The following is an 18,367-nucleotide window of genomic DNA, read 5'->3' on the forward strand; positions in this document are numbered from 1 at the left end:
TCTTCCTTGCTATGGATACACTGAAAACCCATCAATTGGGGTGTCTTCTATGAACTCAGCTTTGCTTGCAGGCCAGCTGTCAAGCCCCTCCATAGGTCAGCACGCACCCACGTGCTTGAGAAGTGACTGCAGCCTAAAATACTCCTGGAAATTTATTATCTTTGCTTCTTTTCCCCCCTAAATATCATTGAAGAAGTGAGACTTTTCAGAACCAGCTAGCATGCCACCTAGAAAAAGCAGACTTTTGCTTTCAGTCAAAGCTTTTGGGACCAAAAGGCGCGTTTGCTTGGATTCCTTGGATGCCGCTTGGGTTGGCCCATTTTCTGAGTTCCCCTGGGATGCCTTGAGCACTGCCTTATGGACTGGGAGGACATTTTCTGCTGCTTTATGAGTGAGGAGAACTTCCCAGGCTTTTCTTTCGCATCAGCTGTACAGAAGGTTGCCTTGCTGGGCACAAGGAAGCCATAGAACAGCTGCTATTGTGAGGTCAGGGGAGCGGTGCCACGTCACAGTGCTGTCAGCACAGCATTGCCCCGATGCACGCAAGGCCTGCTTGTCCAGAGCGGCTCTTCTGCTGGCTCCCTGCAGGAGGATCCTTGTGCTCAAGGAGTTCTCAGCAGACGGCCTGCACCCCGAGAGGAGTCTGGGCTTTGCCTTGGCTGGCATTCAGTGTGCAAACCCGCACAGCGCTGCCAAAATGATCGGGCAGGTCTGTGCCGCGGTTTGCACGGTCTTTTCTGTTGTCTATTCTGGCTACTACCTGACCCAGCTGACTCGTAAGTAAAGGTTTCTCCTGGGGCTGGCATCACCCGGCTTTTGCTTGACTCTGCTCTTTATGCCACAGCAGTGACCGAGTTTATTTGGGAACAAAATGGCCATGAAGATGCCACCGCTTTGGTCAATGTCCTGCCAGCAGCATCAGCTAAAAAGGGGGCATCTGTGTACTGGGGGGCGGGTGCAGAGTATTTGCCCTGCAACCTGCAGCGGTTGCCTTCCCTCCCCGAGAGAGTGCGCGGCACTGGAGTCTGTCATTTCCTCCGCTTGCTGCTTCAAGCAAGACAAGCTGCTGATTGCAGACTCGGAGGGGAGATGCTCAGAAGTACTGCTAGCAACTCAGTGGCTCTCTCCAGGAGCGAAGGAAAGCACCTTTCGCTCCCAATTCTGCCCCTTAGAGGCCTTGGCTGTGTGACTTGACCCTTTGATGGTGTGCCAAGACTGCGATTGCCTTGGCTCTGCAGCACAAAGTCCAGTGCAGGGAGGGTTTGCTGCTGAGCCCAGCAGCTGTTCCTGGGCTGCTTCAGCAGGGAGCTGCCACAGGGAAGGGGCCCTTTGGGGAAGCTTTGCTGGGCTACCATCTTCAGCCAAGGCATGGGAATTAGGGCATGCCATTTAAAAGAATCTACATCTAAAATGCAGGAAAGAGAAGAGGAAAATGCTGCTTGAGCTGTTGGGCACGAGGGAAGCTCAGAGTGTTGAAGAGCAAGGGGCATTTCCAGCAGCGTCTTTCTATTTCTCTCTTGGCAAAAGAGGCCCAAATGTAGACAGAGCCTACTCTAGCGTCCTTGTTGTTCTCTTGCCTGCTGTGGGAAAGAGCTGTTGCTCCTGGAGGCCTGTTGGGAAAGGGAAATGCTCTGTGTTGGGACTGCCTTGTGCTGCGGGAGTGGCCAGCACAGGCACTTTTCTAAGGGCCTCTGGTTCCTTTTCCCTTGCTCGCTGCAGGTCACCTGACACGCGGATGGAGGCAAGCCTGGCCTTTGGTGAGTGGCAAAGGAAGCTGGGACGTTGCTGGCGTGTGACAATGGGGCGGCAATTCTGCCAGCTTGGCCTCTTGCAGTCCAGTGTGGAGTGCCAGCGTGGGAGGCTGAAAGAAAGGCCAAGTGCCCCGTGGCATCAGCAGTAGCAAAGGGAGCACTGGCTGTTTGCTGATTTTGCAGGGAAGAGCCTTTCAAGAGATGAAAGGCAAATGGGACAGCTGCAAGGCATCTTGCTGCTTCTAGGCAGCAGGGAAGCTGAAATGCACAGCAAGATGGGAGTAGCACCTCCTTCAGCCAACTTCCTGGGCTTTTCATGACTCAGAGTCCCACTTGTATCAAAGTCTACCATTTCCCCTTCTTCTGGGTCCTTTCCCAGCTCAACCGAAAGCAGCTCCTGAGGGATTGCCTTTTGCCCATCTCTCTCACTTCTGTCTGTCTGCAGGCCTCAACAGCAGGGTCAGCAGCTCCTCTGGCTGCCTCTGGCATTGAGGAAGAGGCTGAAGAGGAGCAAAGGAGCATCAAGCCTCCAGCTGCTCTCCCTGCACAGCCTGAGCTTGCAGAGCCGGTAAGTGGCAGTGAGCTTGGCACTGCCTTTGGTGCAGGGCCAGGCTTCCAGTTTTGGAGCAGCCCTTGTTGCTCGTGGCTGAAGATGCTGGCGGCTGTGTGCCTGCCGGGACCTAGTGCTGCTTCAGGCAAGCCAGGGAGCCCTGGCCAATGGGGTCTGAAGTTTGGCATATGAGCTGGAATGCTGAGAGGGCCCGAGAATGTCTCTTGGCATCAGACCGGAGGCAGCATTCAATGATTCTCAGTGTAGCAGTCAGCCCCGTGTGCCCATTGTCAGTGCAGGCTGCCTGTGGTCAGCGGACGGAGCGGCCCAAAGACGCAGTTGCCGGCCTTGCAGGGGACCTGGCAGACACTGGCCCCTGGAAGGGACCTGCCCTCTCCATGGACTAATTAGCTTCAGGCTGTGCTTCACTTCATGCCGGTCAGAGCAGCCTTTGGAGAGGAGAATCCTTGGCAGCCCTACATTGTGAAGGGCGCGTGGGTCTGGGCAGGGCAGGAAGGCGTCTCCGAAGGGCCGCTCCCTAAAGGCTGCCATGGACAGGGGCAATGCGTGAAAAGGATCAGAGAAGGGCCATGCTGCGGGCTTCTGAGCAGAGCACTGCATGCCAGTTGCGGGCTGATTTCATTGCCCAGGGAAAGACAGGAGGAGGAAAGCAACAAGGCTCTGGGGAACTGCTCTGATGTCTTTCTGGATCTTGGCAGCCCCATGGATCCCTTGTTGCCAGTGTCTTGCAGAAAAGCTGAAAACATGGAGCATGGAGGTGGCCCTGAGGGGCTGGATCCAAGTAGCCTTTGGGCTTTTGCCAAAGTTGCCTTTGAGAAGGGGACATGGGAAAGGCCCCAGCTGGAGAGGCCTGGCGGTGGCTGACAGCACCTTCCCAAGGCCTTGCTTTGGCCGTGCACTCGGCGGGGCATGTGTGCCAGGCACCCTTCTGACGGGCAATCCTTTCTGGTCCCAGCTCAACACAGGCTCTGCAATTCAACCTGGTGCCGCTGGACCAGCGTGGCCTGCAGCAGCCAGCTCGCCCCCCGCTGCTGGCACTTCCTGCAGCAGCGCAGCCCAGCAGCCCGAGATGAGGCAGGAGCAGGGCCGGAAGACACTGAGTAAGTCGGGTGCATTCTTGTCTGCCAGAGCAGTGTGTTGTGTGCGTGTCTGGGTGTAGGCTGTGCCAGAAGTTGCCCCTCGCTCTCAGAGGCGCTTAGGCCTCTCGGCAGAAGCTGTTGTTGTGCTTTGAGGCAGCGCGGCAGCGCTCAGGGACTTCCTGCTGCCTGTGAGGGCGGCTGGGCCTGGCTTGGCTCTGCCTGGGCTGCCTTGTGTGCCAAAGACAAAAGCAGAGATTGTTTCTGCTTGAGCAGAAGGCTGGCACCTAGCAAGTGACTAGGCCCCAGGGAGCTCTCTGGCCCCAGCTGTTTTCGGGCTCCCGTTCTTACACCTCCTCTGGCTCAGACACTTTGTGGCCCTGGCAGTGGACCTGCCAGTGATGGTGGCTGTGACTGCAGAGGCTGCAAAGGCCCTTGGTGACCTCTTAGGGCCCTCTTCTTAAGGTCTCATCATTTTGGCTTATGGCATGGGATGCTGCGCTTGAAAGAAATCAAGGCCTTCTGGGAAAGGCCACCTGATGAAAAGTGGAGAAGATGGCCCTCCCACTTGCTGGTCTCAGCAGCTGGAAGCCAGGGGACCGCAAAGGGCCCAGAGCTGCCGGCAGCGGGGCTGCCTTTGGGAGGGTGTGGGGAGCGGCGTCTCTGTGTGCGAGTGAGCGCCCTGCGCTGCTTTTGTCTTTCAGGGAGCATTGTGAGTCCGGGCCAGCCAATGAGCAAATACACGGCATTTGAAGAACTGGGACGAGGGTAAGCGTGGCGTTGGCTCCTTTTACAAAAGCGTGGGCCAGGTCTTTGGCTGGTGCAATATCAAGCGTGAAGTCAGGCAAGCTCCAATCATGGTCAGGCTCTGGCTTTACCTCCTGTCGCCTGCCTGGACTGCTGGGGCAGAGCAATCCGAAGGCCTCATCAAAGACAAGTTGATGCTGGCATTGTCTTGCTTGCAGGAAGGAGGAGCAGGAGCTGGGAAGCCCTCTGCCCCTGCAGCTTTCTGGCCTGAAAGAGCACCTTGCCATTCAAGAAATGTCAGATTCTCAAGGACAGTCTTCTGACTCTAATTGTTCTCACACTTTTGACACACACATGCATGCACACCCGCACAAGGAGGACTGTTCCCCTTAGGTTTGGAAATGACGTGGCTGGGCATGCGCCTTGGAGATTTCCAGCGGCCCTTGGTCTTCATGCTGCATCTTAGTGTTCCCTTGGACAGGCTGCCCCGCAGGGCAGAGGGCTCACGGCCCGACGTGCTGTTGGCCGAAGAGACGCCGCAGCCAGGCATTTTCTAAGGAAGGCGTGCAGGCAGCCTGGGGAGATCTGCTGCCTAGGCTTGATTTCAGTGCCAAGGGATAAAGGGCTCTTTCTGCTGCTTTTGTCTTTCCAGGGGCTTTGGAGCTGTTTATAAAGCCCTTGACACCAGCAGCGGACAACAGGTAAAGTGCCAACAGCCCCATGCCATTTTGCAGCTCTGGAGCGCTTTCCCCGCTGCTGTGAGCCCTGCCTGGAGGTTTGGGTGGCAGCTCCATGTCTGCAGCAGAGGCTGTTCCTCTGAAGTACACTCTAGGCTCAGGGGGCAGAATGCATTTGGGATGGCCTTTGGTGCTTCTGCTAAGCTCTGCTGTCTAGTGACAAGGCCCTTTGGCCCAGCCCGCTGCCTCATTGCAGCAGCACTCGCTCCGTGCTGCTTGTCATCTCGAGCAGGGGGCGTCTTCTCAAGGTAAACGGTGGCCAATGTCATTTCAGGTGGCAATCAAGATCATGTCACTTGAGGAGGAGATGTCCGAGGAGCTGGCTGCCAATGAAATCCTGGCCATGAGGGACAACAGGAGTCCCAATATCGTTACCTACTTAGACAGGTTGGCGTATTCTCCTGTCAATGCAGCTTTAGCTAGTGCAAGCCCGAAGAGACGATGCCCTTTGGTCACTGGCAGAGAAGGGAGCTGCTGGTGATTTCTCTGCTGGTCTCCAGAGCGTGGCAGGAGGTGGAGCTGGTGATCATGAATCTCGTGTGGCACACGTAGCTTGGAGAGCAGTTGCAAAAACCTGGCTCGGGCCCTCAGCTGATTGAGGCTGTGCCCATTGCTGTCTCTCCATGCCGTGGTTTTCTTCTTTCAGCTACCTGGTGGATGCGGAGCTCTGGCTGGCCATGGAGTTCATGGACGGCGGCACCTTGTTTGATGTGCTCAGCGCAGTGTACCCGGAGGAAGGACAGATAGGCTCTGTCTGTCGGGAGGTGAGGGATCCCGCTTGTGCTTCCCCAAGCCTGCCCAGGATGCTGCTTGCCAGCTGGAGGTTAAGGACAGCTGGGATTTCTTGCTCTCACCTTTCTTTTGCTGCTGCTGCTGCTGCTGCTGTCACCACACACAGGAGAAGAGCGAGCATGGGAAGTGAACTGCCTGCCGCTGTCCCCGCACTCCTCAGGCTCTGTTCTTGCACTCTTCCATCCTGTCTGTCCTCTGGCGCTGGTGCTGGCTCACTCGCTTGGGTTCACTTGCTTCCTCTTCTTAGCTTTGCCTGGGAATGTTAGCCTGGAGCCTGTCTGTCTGTCCTACATTCCTTGCCACGGGAAGGCAGCATGCAGGCGGCAGAATTTCAAGCTAAGGCCAAAGAGCCGTCCTCAGCTGCAAAGGATAGCATTGCAGCCCGCATGGCGATGGATTCTGGAACAGCTCTAAGGTGCTGCTTCCTCCTCTGCTGCCACTAGGCTTCCCCAAAAATCTTTGCCGTGCCGCCTCCCAGCCAAAGGTGACGCGCTTCCTACCCAAGGCCGGCGGAACTTTTGGGAGCCCGGATGCCTTCGCTTGGAATCGAGAAAAAAACTTCCAAGAGTGTTGAAGCAGCAAGCTCTTCTTCGTGACAGCACCATGATGCTGTGCCCTCGCTCACAATTCCCTGAGAAAGCCGTCTATCCCGTTGAGCTCTTTCCTTTCCGGTGGGATGAAATCCGATCCTGTACGTTAACTTTCCCTCCCTCCTTTTTCTCTCTCAGTGCCTGCAAGGACTGCATTTCCTTCATTCCCGCCAAGTCATCCACAGAGACATCAAAAGCAACAACGTCCTTGTGGGCATGGATGGATCTGTCAAGTTGGGTGGGTATCCCTGCTGGGCTGCAGCATTTGCAGCACCTGCCGTGCGCTTGCATTTGGGTGACTGCCACTTGGGCAGAAGCGCCGCTTGGCCAGTGCGTGAATGGTGAGGGTGTTGTGGAAGTGGCCGATGCCTTCTTTGCCTGGCTCCAGGCACGTGGAAGGAGAGCTCAGCTGCTTTTTCAGCTCGATTCAGCATGGCCTGGTCAGGCTTGGAGTGGGCAATGGTTTTGGCCGCTTTGCCAGTGGGAGCTGGCTTTGACAGGCTTTGTTTTTGGCCTCAGGTGACTTTGGCCTCTGTGCTCAGCTCAGCCCTGAGCGCAGCAAGCGCAGCTCCAGCGTCGGCACTCCCAGCTGGATGGCACCGGAGGTGGTGAGAGGAGAAGCCTACGGCCCCAAAGTGGACATCTGGTCCCTGGGCATCATGGGGCTGGAAATGGTGGAAGGGGAAGCTCCTTACGAGCGGGAAGCCCGTCTCAGGGTAAGGTGCAGCTTAGCAAGAGGGCTCTGTGTGGAGAGCACTGATGTGGCTAGCAAAGGAGCAGGTGCAGTGTCCTCTTGCATCCATGTGCTTTAGGTTTTTGAACTGATAGAAAGGAACGGGCCCCCAAAACTGCAGAACCCCAGGCACCACTCGGCTCTCCTGCGCGACTTCCTCCGCTGCTGCCTGCAGGCAGACGAGGACAGGCGCTGGTCTGCCCAGGAACTCCTGCAGGTAAGAAAAGCAAAGGGGCAAAAAGCCCTGTCAGCTGAGGACACCTGCATGAAGGCATGAGGAGGAGTGTGGGCCACGTGGCGCAGGCAGCTCCCAGCACAGGAAGGCGCAGGGGGACATGCTGCCCTCGGTGCTCTTTGTGTGTCTTCCTGGTAGCCAGGGAATCCTGCTTGAGCCCGTGAGGATGGGACCCTGGAAAGTAAGAGTTCCTTTCTTTGTTCTTTTTCCTCTGGGCAGCATCCCTTTGTTACCTCCGGCGATCCTGCCTCCAGCCTGGCTGCTCTGATCACCTCAGCCAAGCAAGTGCAGGAAGACTGGAGAGGAGACACCTGCGCCTGAGGAGGCCCTTATGCCCCGCCAGCCGAGAGGAGGGAAAAGGGGATGTGTCATCTTTGGGCAGAGCTCCAGCCATCCTCCGGGTATTAAGAGGAGCTGTGCCATAGATAGGAAATATGATTTTTTTTTTTTCGTATTTGCTCAGTTTAGGTGTTTGGTTAGGTTAGGTTAGGTAAGGTAAGGTAAGGTAAGGTAAGGTAAGGTAAGGTAAGGTAAGGTTAGGTTAGGTTAGGTTTGGTTTGGTTAGGTTTGGTTAGATTAGGTTTGGTTAGGTGTGTGCTAGGTTCAATTTAAAGCTCTGTTGTTTTTTCTTTCTCAAAGAGATGAAAGTTTAAAAGAATTAGGAGATATAGGGATCAACATTGAAGGGCTATGGAACATAGATAGCTTAGATAATAGAGGATTGTTTAGCTTAGAATAGAGTGTTGTTAATTTAGGCAAGCTCTGAGGTATCTTTGAAGTAGAAATGAAAGAATTGTCATAAGAAGAATTAAGCTGTGAGAGGAAAAGCTGGGCTGCAGCCGAACTGGAGCCTGCAGGCGCTCCAAGCTGTCAGCCTGAACAGGCCACCTGCAGGACAGAAGGAAGAAGATGGAGAAGTAGCGAGGGGATCCTTTGTTTCAGCCCGAGTGAGAATAAAAGTCTAAAATATCCAGAGTGTTGTAAGACTGCCTTCCTTGCCAGGCTGTAGCTAAGTGGACGGTCCCCTTCAGAGGCCCAAAGAACATAGTGAGGTAAGCAGCTTTGCTTGCCTGAAGCGTGGAATGCCCGCGGGAAGCTGCCAGACTTGCGGGTAATGAAGACCAGGTAATGAGCTCCCATTCAGGACAACACCAGGAGGCAGATGTGCACTCCTTTCTGGGCCTCTTGTCGTGAAGATGTCAGGGTGATCAGCGGGAATGACCATTTTGTTCCCAGCCTCCTCTCACTATGTCCCCTATGGGATGGAATGGCATTCTTATAGCGGCAGCTGGCCCTTCCTCCCGGCTTCTCTTTTCCCCCCTTTTCAGCCCAGAGCCCCAGGGACCATCTGGGCCAGCCTGATCCCCCACGGCTGTGTGCAACCACCAGGGCCTCCTGCACAGCCCCATTGCCACTCTGCTGCCTCCTTGGCCTTTTCCCACATCTGGGCCAGCCTGCTCTTGCCAGCTGTTGGGCACACACACACACAGCATACCGCACCTGTCAGGGAGCAATTTGATGCAGGAGCCCCTGCTAAGCACGGCTCACCAGCCCGGCACTTTTCCCACCGAGCTGTGGCTCCATTTGGACTCCATCTGCAGGGATACCCACTGTGAGGGACCGCTCAGGGACTGGATGCTCCCTGCCTGGTGCCCACAGGCCTGATTTCCACGCCTCCCCATTCCTCCTAGCCCTAAGGCTGCCTCAGCCTTCTAAACACAAGTTTTCTTACTCTAATGCCTTCCTGTGCTTTACTTCATACTCTAAGCAGGAGTACACAGTTTTGATTGTCTTTATTCTAGAATTAAGAACAATAAGTTGGAAGTGCTGCTAGAGTTTGTCATTTTGAACTTGAAGCAACTGCAAAAAGTAGAGAAGCTTTCGCTGCAGCTTTTCAGTTAATTTGAAGTCTCCTTCCTCTTCACTCAGTTTCAGCATATCTGTTGATTTTCCTCTGCTGTCATCTTTTAAGCTTCATCACTTGTCTATGGATCTGTAAAAAACCCCTGTCAACCCAGCGCAAATTTACTAGCCTTTGTATTTTTCCTCCTCTGGAAAAGCTGAAGCTCCTGTGATCTTCTCCTGTGATCTAGACTTTGATTCCCATCTTGGCTCTGGCTAAGAGCAGAACAAATGGAATTTATTACCTGCTAGTAAGATCTGCTAGCAAAGGTCGCAGTTAGAGCTAAGCATAAGGCTTCTCTCCCTCCGCCGAATACACATCTTTGTGTCTAGGCCTGGCGATTTCCAGGAGCACCTGGAAGCTACTGCCAAGGACAAAAGTCTCACTCTTGCTGGTTTTGACACGGAGTTTTTGGTAGGATTTTGATCTACATCTACAGTCATCTACAGGAACTGGATTTTTAGATACAAAGTGCCTTCAAGCAACATTTCTAAGCATAGTGGGCAAGGAAGTCCAGATACTAATGAGTTGTGGTTGGTTTTAACTCTGTGGAACATCTGGTACAATATCCCACAACGTGTTATTTTTGACTCTTTCAGGCGTTTAAAACTCAGGCTTATTCTTGTCAACACTTTTCTTTCCTCCCTTCAGAAATCTGCATGCCCAGGTACTCAATTCTTTCTCAGTTTGTTGACAAGCTACCTGTCAGACAATACTTGTCTCTTGACCCAGAGATGGGCAACTGTCACCATTAGGCCGGACGTGGCATACACACGTGATCAGGGTCCAAGAAGAAAAAAGTTTTCTTTATTCTGCCTGTTCTCCAGCTTATACACTCTTAACCAAGCGTGATCTTAAGTCACTGACTACACCACCATAACTTCTTATATCCATTGGTGCAAAGCAATTAACGTCAATAGAATTGGCAAAAGTTTTACAGAAATTTATAAGGCAAGTATACACATCTACTTAGGCACTAGTCTAGCTTACGAAAATTTCATCTCTCTTTTCTAACTGGTTTCCATGCTGACGGCCTTGTCTTCTTCCTTGCTATGGATACACTGAAAACCCATCAATTGGGATGTCTTCTATGAACTCAGCTTTGCTTGCAGGCCAGCTGTCAAGGCCCTCCATAGGTCAGCACGCACCCACGTGCTTGAGAAGTGACTGCAGCCTAAAATACTCCTGGAAATTTATTATCTTTGCTTCTTTTCCCCCCTAAATGTCATTGAAGAAGTGAGACTTTTCAGAACCAGCTAGCATGCCACCTAGAAGAAGCAGACTTTTGCTTTCAGTCAAAGCTTTTGGGACCAAAAGGCGCGTTTGCTTGGATTCCTTGGATGCCGCTTGGGTTGGCCCATTTTCTGAGTTCCCCTGGGATGCCTTGAGCACTGCCTTATGGACTGGGAGGACATTTTCTGCTGCTTGATGAGTGAGGAGAACTTCCCAGGCTTTTCTTTCGCATCAGCTGTACAGAAGGTTGCCTTGCTGGGCACAAGGAAGCCATAGAATAGCTGCTATTGTGAGGTCAAGGGAGCGGTGCCACGTCACAGTGCTGTCAGCACAGCGTTGCCCCGGTGCACGCAAGGCCTGCTTGTCCAGAGCGGCTCTTCTGCTGGCTCCCTGCAGGAGGATCCTTGTGCTCAAGGAGTTCTCAGCAGACGGCCTGCACCCCGAGAGGAGTCTGGGCTTTGCCTTGGCTGGCATCCAGTGTGCAAACCCGCACAGCGCTGCCAAAATGATCGGGCAGGTCTGTGCCGCGGTTTGCACGGTCTTTTCTGTTGTCTATTCTGGCTACTACCTGACCCAGCTGACTCGTAAGTAAAGGTTTCTCCTGGGGCTGGCATCACCCGGCTTTTGCTTGACTCTGCTCTTCATGCCGCAGCAGTGACCGAGTTTATTTGGGAACAAAATGGCCATGAAGATGCCACCGCTTTGGTCAATGTCCTGCCAGCAGCATCAGCTAAAAAGGGGGCATCTGTGTACTGGGGGGCGGGTGCAGAGTATTTGCCCTGCAACCTGCAGCGGTTGCCTTCCCTCCCCGAGAGAGTGCGCGGCACTGGAGTCTGTCATTTCCTGCGCTTGCTGCTTCAAGCAAGACAAGCTGCTGATTGCAGACTCGGAGGGGAGATGCTCAGAAGTACTGCTAGCAACTCAGTGGCTCTCTCCAGGAGCGAAGGAAAGCACCTTTTGCTCCCAATCCTGCCCCTTAGAGGCCTTGGCTGTGTGACTTGACCCCTTGATGGTGTGCCAAGACTGTGATTGCCTTGGCTCTGCAGCACAAAGTCCAGTGCAGGGAGGGTTTGCTGCTGAGCCCAGCAGCTGTTCCTGGGCTGCTTCAGCAGGGAGCTGCCACAGGGAAGGGGCCCTTTGGGGAAGCTTTGCTGGGCTACCATCTTCAGCCAAGGCATGGGATTTAGGGCATGCCATTTAAAAGAATCTACATCTAAAATGCAGGAAAGAGAAGAGGAAAATGCTGCTTGAGCTGTTGGGCACGAGGGAAGCTCAGAGTGTTGAAGAGCAAGGGGCATTTCCAGCAGCATGTTTCTATTTCTCTCTTGGCAAAAGAGGCCCAAATGTAGACAGAGCCTACTCTAGCGTCCTTGTTGTTCTCTTGCCTGCTGTGGGAAAGAGCTGTTGCTCCTGGAGGCCTGTTGGGAAAGGGAAATGCTCTGTGTTGGGACTGCCTTGTGCTGTGGGAGTGGCCAGCACAGGCACTTTTCTAAGGGCCTCTGGTTCCTTTTCCCTTGCTCGCTGCAGGTCACCTGACACGCGGATGGAGGCAAGCCTGGCCTTTGGTGAGTGGCAAAGGAAGCTGGGACGTTGCTGGCGTGTGACAATGGGGCGGCAATTCTGCCAGCTTGGCCTCTTGCAGTCCAGTGTGGAGTGCCAGCGTGGGAGGCTGAAAGAAAGGCCAAGTGCCCCGTGGCATCAGCAGTAGCAAAGGGAGCACTGGCTGTTTGCTGATTTTGCAGGGAAGAGCCTTTCAAGAGATGAAAGGCAAATGGGACAGCTGCAAGGCATCTTGCTGCTTCTAGGCAGCAGGGAAGCTGAAATGCACAGCAAGATGGGAGTAGCACCTCATTCAGCCAACTTCCTGGGCTTTTCATGACTCAGAGTCCCACTTGTATCAAAGTCTACCATTTCCCCTTCTTCTGGGTCCTTTCCCAGCTCAACCGAAAGCAGCTCCTGAGGGATTGCCTTTTGCCCATCTCTCTCACTTCTGTCTGTCTGCAGGCCTCAACAGCAGGGTCAGCAGCTCCTCTGGCTGCCTCTGGCATTGAGGAAGAGGCTGAAGAGGAGCAAAGGAGCATCAAGCCTCCAGCTGCTCTCCCTGCACAGCCTGAGCTTGCAGAGCCGGTAAGTGGCAGTGAGCTTGGCACTGCCTTTGGTGCAGGGCCAGGCTTCCAGTTTTGGAGCAGCCCTTGTTGCTCGTGGCTGAAGATGCTGGCGGCTGTGTGCCTGCCGGGACCTAGTGCTGCTTCAGGCAAGCCAGGGAGCCCTGGCCAATGGGGTCTGAAGTTTGGCATATGAGCTGGAATGCTGAGAGGGCCCGAGAATGTCTCTTGGCATCAGACCGGAGGCAGCATTCAATGATTCTCAGTGTAGCAGTCAGCCCCGTGTGCCCATTGTCAGTGCAGGCTGCCTGTGGTCAGCGGACGGAGCGGCCCAAAGACGCAGTTGCCGGCCTTGCAGGGGACCTGGCAGACACTGGCCCCTGGAAGGGACCTGCCCTCTCCGTGGACTAATTAGCTTCAGGCTGTGCTTCACTTCATGCCGGTCAGAGCAGCCTTTGGAGAGGAGAATCCTTGGCAGCCCTACATTGTGAAGGGCGCGTGGGTCTGGGCAGGGCAGGAAGGCGTCTCCGAAGGGCCGCTCCCTAAAGGCTGCCATGGACAGGGGCAATGCGTGAGAAGGATCAGAGAAGGGCCATGCTGCGGGCTTCTGAGCAGAGCACTGCATGCCAGTTGCGGGCTGATTTCATTGCCCAGGGAAAGACAGGAGGAGGAAAGCAACAAGGTTCTGGGGAACTGCTCTGATGTCTTTCTGGATCTTGGCAGCCCCATGGATCCCTTGTTGCCAGTGTCTTGCAGAAAAGCTGAAAACATGGAGCATGGAGGTGGCCCTGAGGGGCTGGATCCAAGTAGCCTTTGGGCTTTTGCCAAAGTTGCCTTTGAGAAGGGGACATGGGAAAGGCCCCAGCAGGAGAGGCCTGGCGGTGGCTGACAGCACCTTCCCAAGGCCTTGCTTTGGCCGTGCACTCGGCGGGGCATGTGTGCCAGGCACCCTTCTGACGGGCAATCCTTTCTGGTCCCAGCTCAACACAGGCTCTGCAATTCAACCTGGTGCCGCTGGACCAGCGTGGCCTGCAGCAGCCAGCTCGCCCCCCGCTGCTGGCACTTCCTGCAGCAGCGCAGCCCAGCAGCCCGAGATGAGGCAGGAGCAGGGCCGGAAGACACTGAGTAAGTCGGCTGCATTCTTGTCTGCCAGAGCAGTGTGTTGTGTGCGTGTCTGGGTGTAGGCTGTGCCAGAAGTTGCCCCTCGCTCTCAGAGGCGCTTAGGCCTCTCGGCAAAAGCTGTTGTTGTGCTTTGAGGCAGCGCGGCAGCGCTCAGGGACTTCCTGCTGCCTGTGAGGGCGGCTGGGCCTGGCTTGGCTCTGCCTGGGCTGCCTTGTGTGCCAAAGACAAAAGCAGAGATTGTTTCTGCTTGAGCAGAAGGCTGGCACCTAGCAAGTGACTAGGCCCCAGGGAGCTCTCTGGCCCCAGCTGTTTTCGGGCTCCCGTTCTTACACCTCCTCTGGCTCAGACACTTTGTGGCCCTGGCAGTGGACCTGCCAGTGATGGTGGCTGTGACTGCAGAGGCTGCAAAGGCCCTTGGTGACCTCTTAGGGCCCTCTTCTTAAGGTCTCATCATTTTGGCTTATGGCATGGGATGCTGCGCTTGAAAGAAATCAAGGCCTTCTGGGAAAGGCCACCTGATGAAAAGTGGAGAAGATGGCCCTCCCACTTGCTGGTCTCAGCAGCTGGAAGCCAGGGGACCGCAAAGGGCCCAGAGCTGCCGGCAGCGGGGCTGCCTTTGGGAGGGTGTGGGGAGCGGCGTCTCTGTGTGCGAGTGAGCGCCCTGCGCTGCTTTTGTCTTTCAGGGAGCATTGTGAGTCCGGGCCAGCCAATGAGCAAATACACGGCATTTGAAGAACTGGGACGAGGGTAAGCGTGGCGTTGGCTCCTTTTACAAAAGCGTGGGCCAGGTCTTTGGCTGGTGCAATATCAAGCGTGAAGTCAGGCAAGCTCCAATCATGGTCAGGCTCTGGCTTTACCTCCTGTCGCCTGCCTGGACTGCTGGGGCAGAGCAATCCGAAGGCCTCATCAAAGACAAGTTGATGCTGGCATTGTCTTGCTTGCAGGAAGGAGGAGCAGGAGCTGGGAAGCCCTCTGCCCCTGCAGCTTTCTGGCCTGAAAGAGCACCTTGCCATTCAAGAAATGTCAGATTCTCAAGGACAGTCTTCTGACTCTAATTGTTCTCACACTTTTGACACACACATGCATGCACACCCGCACAAGGAGGACTGTTCCCCTTAGGTTTGGAAATGACCTGGCTGGGCGTGCGCCTTGGAGATTTCCAGCGGCCCTTGGTCTTCATGCTGCATCTTAGTGTTCCCTTGGACAGGCTGCCCCGCAGGGCAGAGGGCTCACGGCCCGACGTGCTGTTGGCCGAAGAGACGCCGCAGCCAGGCATTTTCTAAGGAAGGCGTGCAGGCAGCCTGGGGAGATCTGCTGCCTAGGCTTGATTTCAGTGCCAAGGGATAAAGGGCTCTTTCTGCTGCTTTTGTCTTTCCAGGGGCTTTGGAGCTGTTTATAAAGCCCTTGACACCAGCAGCGGACAACAGGTAAAGTGCCAACAGCCCCATGCCATTTTGCAGCTCTGGAGCGCTTTCCCCGCTGCTGTGAGCCCTGCCTGGAGGTTTGGGTGGCAGCTCCATGTCTGCAGCAGAGGCTGTTCCTCTGAAGTACACTCTAGGCTCAGGGGGCAGAATGCATTTGGGATGGCCTTTGGTGCTTCTGCTAAGCTCTGCTGTCTAGTGACAAGGCCCTTTGGCCCAGCCCGCTGCCTCATTGCAGCAGCACTCGCTCCGTGCTGCTTGTCATCTCGAGCAGGGGGCGTCTTCTCAAGGTAAACGGTGGCCAATGTCATTTCAGGTGGCAATCAAGATCATGTCACTTGAGGAGGAGATGTCCGAGGAGCTGGCTGCCAATGAAATCCTGGCCATGAGGGACAACAGGAGTCCCAATATCGTTACCTACTTAGACAGGTTGGCGTATTCTCCTGTCAATGCAGCTTTAGCTAGTGCAAGCCCGAAGAGACGATGCCCTTTGGTCACTGGCAGAGAAGGGAGCTGCTGGTGATTTCTCTGCTGGTCTCCAGAGCGTGGCAGGAGGTGGAGCTGGTGATCATGAATCTCGTGTGGCACACGTAGCTTGGAGAGCAGTTGCAAAAACCTGGCTCGGGCCCTCAGCTGATTGAGGCTGTGCCCATTGCTGTCTCTCCATGCCGTGGTTTTCTTCTTTCAGCTACCTGGTGGATGCGGAGCTCTGGCTGGCCATGGAGTTCATGGACGGCGGCACCTTGTTTGATGTGCTCAGCGCAGTGTACCCGGAGGAAGGACAGATAGGCTCTGTCTGTCGGGAGGTGAGGGATCCCGCTTGTGCTTCCCCAAGCCTGCCCAGGATGCTGCTTGCCAGCTGGAGGTTAAGGACAGCTGGGATTTCTTGCTCTCACCTTTCTTTTGCTGCTGCTGCTGCTGCTGCTGTCACCACACACAGGAGAAGAGCGAGCATGGGAAGTGAACTGCCTGCCGCTGTCCCCGCACTCCTCAGGCTCTGTTCTTGCACTCTTCCATCCTGTCTGTCCTCTAGCGCTGGTGCTGGCTCACTCGCTTGGGTTCACTACTTCCTCTTCTTAGCTTTGCCTGGGAATGTTAGCCTGGAGCCTGTCTGTCTGTCCTACATTCCTTGCCACGGGAAGGCAGCATGCAGGCGGCAGAATTTCAAGCTAAGGCCAAAGAGCCGTCCTCAGCTGCAAAGGATAGCATTGCAGCCCGCATGGCGATGGATTCTGGAACAGCTCTAAGGTGCTGCTTCCTCCTCTGCTGCCACTAGGCTTCCCCAAAAATCTTTGCCGTGCCGCCTCCCAGCCAAAGGTGACGCGCTTCCTACCCAAGGCCGGCGGAACTTTTGGGAGCCCGGATGCCTTCGCTTGGAATCAAGAAAAAAACTTCCAAGAGTGTTGAAGCAGCAAGCTCTTCTTCGTGACAGCACCATGATGCTGTGCCCTCGCTCACAATTCCCTGAGAAAGCCGTCTATCCCGTTGAGCTCTTTCCTTTCCGGTGGGATGAAATCCGATCCTGTACGTTAACTTTCCCTCCCTCCTTTTTCTCTCTCAGTGCCTGCAAGGACTGCATTTCCTTCATTCCCGCCAAGTCATCCACAGAGACATCAAAAGCAACAACGTCCTTGTGGGCATGGATGGATCTGTCAAGTTGGGTGGGTATCCCTGCTGGGCTGCAGCATTTGCAGCACCTGCCGTGCGCTTGCATTTGGGTGACTGCCACTTGGGCAGAAGCGCCGCTTGGCCAGTGCGTGAATGGTGAGGGTGTTGTGGAAGTGGCCGATGCCTTCTTTGCCTGGCTCCAGGCACGTGGAAGGAGAGCTCAGCTGCTTTTTCAGCTCGATTCAGCATGGCCTGGTCAGGCTTGGAGTGGGCAATGGTTTTGGCCGCTTTGCCAGTGGGAGCTGGCTTTGACAGGCTTTGTTTTTGGCCTCAGGTGACTTTGGCCTCTGTGCTCAGCTCAGCCCTGAGCGCAGCAAGCGCAGCTCCAGCGTCGGCACTCCCAGCTGGATGGCACCGGAGGTGGTGAGAGGAGAAGCCTACGGCCCCAAAGTGGACATCTGGTCCCTGGGCATCATGGGGCTGGAAATGGTGGAAGGGGAAGCTCCTTACGAGCGGGAAGCCCGTCTCAGGGTAAGGTGCAGCTTAGCAAGAGGGCTCTGTGTGGAGAGCACTGATGTGGCTAGCAAAGGAGCAGGTGCAGTGTCCTCTTGCATCCATGTGCTTTAGGTTTTTGAACTGATAGAAAGGAACGGGCCCCCAAAACTGCAGAACCCCAGGCACCACTCGGCTCTCCTGCGCGACTTCCTCCGCTGCTGCCTGCAGGCAGACGAGGACAGGCGCTGGTCTGCCCAGGAACTCCTGCAGGTAAGAAAAGCAAAGGGGCAAAAAGCCCTGTCAGCTGAGGACACCTGCATGAAGGCATGAGGAGGAGTGTGGGCCACGTGGCGCAGGCAGCTCCCAGCACAGGAAGGCGCAGGGGGACATGCTGCCCTCGGTGCTCTTTGTGTGTCTTCCTGGTAGCCAGGGAATCCTGCTTGAGCCCGTGAGGATGGGACCCTGGAAAGTAAGAGTTCCTTTCTTTGTTCTTTTTCCTCTGGGCAGCATCCCTTTGTTACCTCCGGCGATCCTGCCTCCAGCCTGGCTGCTCTGATCACCTCAGCCAAGCAAGTGCAGGAAGACTGGAGAGGAGACACCTGCGCCTGAGGAGGCCCTTATGCCCCGCCAGCCGAGAGGAGGGAAAAGGGGATGTGTCATCTTTGGGCAGAGCTCCAGCCATCCCCCGGGTATTAAGAGGAGCTGTGCCATAGATAGGAAATATGATTTTTTTTTTTTCGTATTTGCTCAGTTTAGGTGTTTGGTTAGGTTAGGTTAGGTAAGGTAAGGTAAGGTAAGGTAAGGTAAGGTAAGGTAAGGTAAGGTTAGGTTAGGTTAGGTTTGGTTTGGTTAGGTTTGGTTAGATTAGGTTTGGTTAGGTGTGTGCTAGGTTCAATTTAAAGCTCTGTTGTTTTTTCTTTCTCAAAGAGATGAAAGTTTAAAAGAATTAGGAGATATAGGGATCAACATTGAAGGGCTATGGAACATAGATAGCTTAGATAATAGAGGATTGTTTAGCTTAGAATAGAGTGTTGTTAATTTAGGCAAGCTCTGAGGTATCTTTGAAGTAGAAATGAAAGAATTGTCATAAGAAGAATTAAGCTGTGAGAGGAAAAGCTGGGCTGCAGCCGAACTGGAGCCTGCAGGCGCTCCAAGCTGTCAGCCTGAACAGGCCACCTGCAGGACAGAAGGAAGAAGATGGAGAAGTAGCGAGGGGATCCTTTGTTTCAGCCCGAGTGAGAATAAAAG

General features: G+C 54.7%; 2 protein-coding genes across 2 annotated transcripts; both read left to right on the plus strand.

The window, feature by feature from the left end:
- Positions 1-697: 697 nt before the first annotated feature.
- Positions 698-7,553, plus strand: LOC139604266 (serine/threonine-protein kinase PAK 3-like). The gene is made up of 13 exons (XM_071455359.1): positions 698-776; positions 1,720-1,757; positions 2,197-2,323; positions 2,382-2,393; positions 3,288-3,422; positions 4,103-4,166; positions 4,798-4,846; positions 5,157-5,269; positions 5,529-5,646; positions 6,403-6,502; positions 6,784-6,980; positions 7,077-7,214; positions 7,452-7,553. Exons 1-13 carry the CDS (start codon positions 698-700, stop codon positions 7,551-7,553), a joined length of 1,272 nt encoding a protein of 423 aa, XP_071311460.1.
- Positions 7,554-10,873: 3,320 nt separating this feature from the next.
- On the plus strand, positions 10,874-17,728 carry LOC139604267 (serine/threonine-protein kinase PAK 3-like). The gene is made up of 13 exons (XM_071455360.1): positions 10,874-10,952; positions 11,896-11,933; positions 12,373-12,499; positions 12,558-12,569; positions 13,464-13,598; positions 14,279-14,342; positions 14,974-15,022; positions 15,333-15,445; positions 15,705-15,822; positions 16,578-16,677; positions 16,959-17,155; positions 17,252-17,389; positions 17,627-17,728. The coding sequence occupies exons 1-13, from the start codon at positions 10,874-10,876 to the stop codon at positions 17,726-17,728; spliced, it is 1,272 nt and encodes a 423-aa protein (XP_071311461.1).
- The last annotated feature ends 639 nt before the right edge of the window (positions 17,729-18,367 follow it).

Source organism: Agelaius tricolor, unplaced genomic scaffold (assembly GCF_023055355.1).
Source record: "Agelaius tricolor isolate 1412-34295 unplaced genomic scaffold, bAgeTri1.0.p SCAF_48, whole genome shotgun sequence".
In the NCBI taxonomy this organism is placed as follows: domain Eukaryota; kingdom Metazoa; phylum Chordata; class Aves; order Passeriformes; family Icteridae; genus Agelaius; species Agelaius tricolor.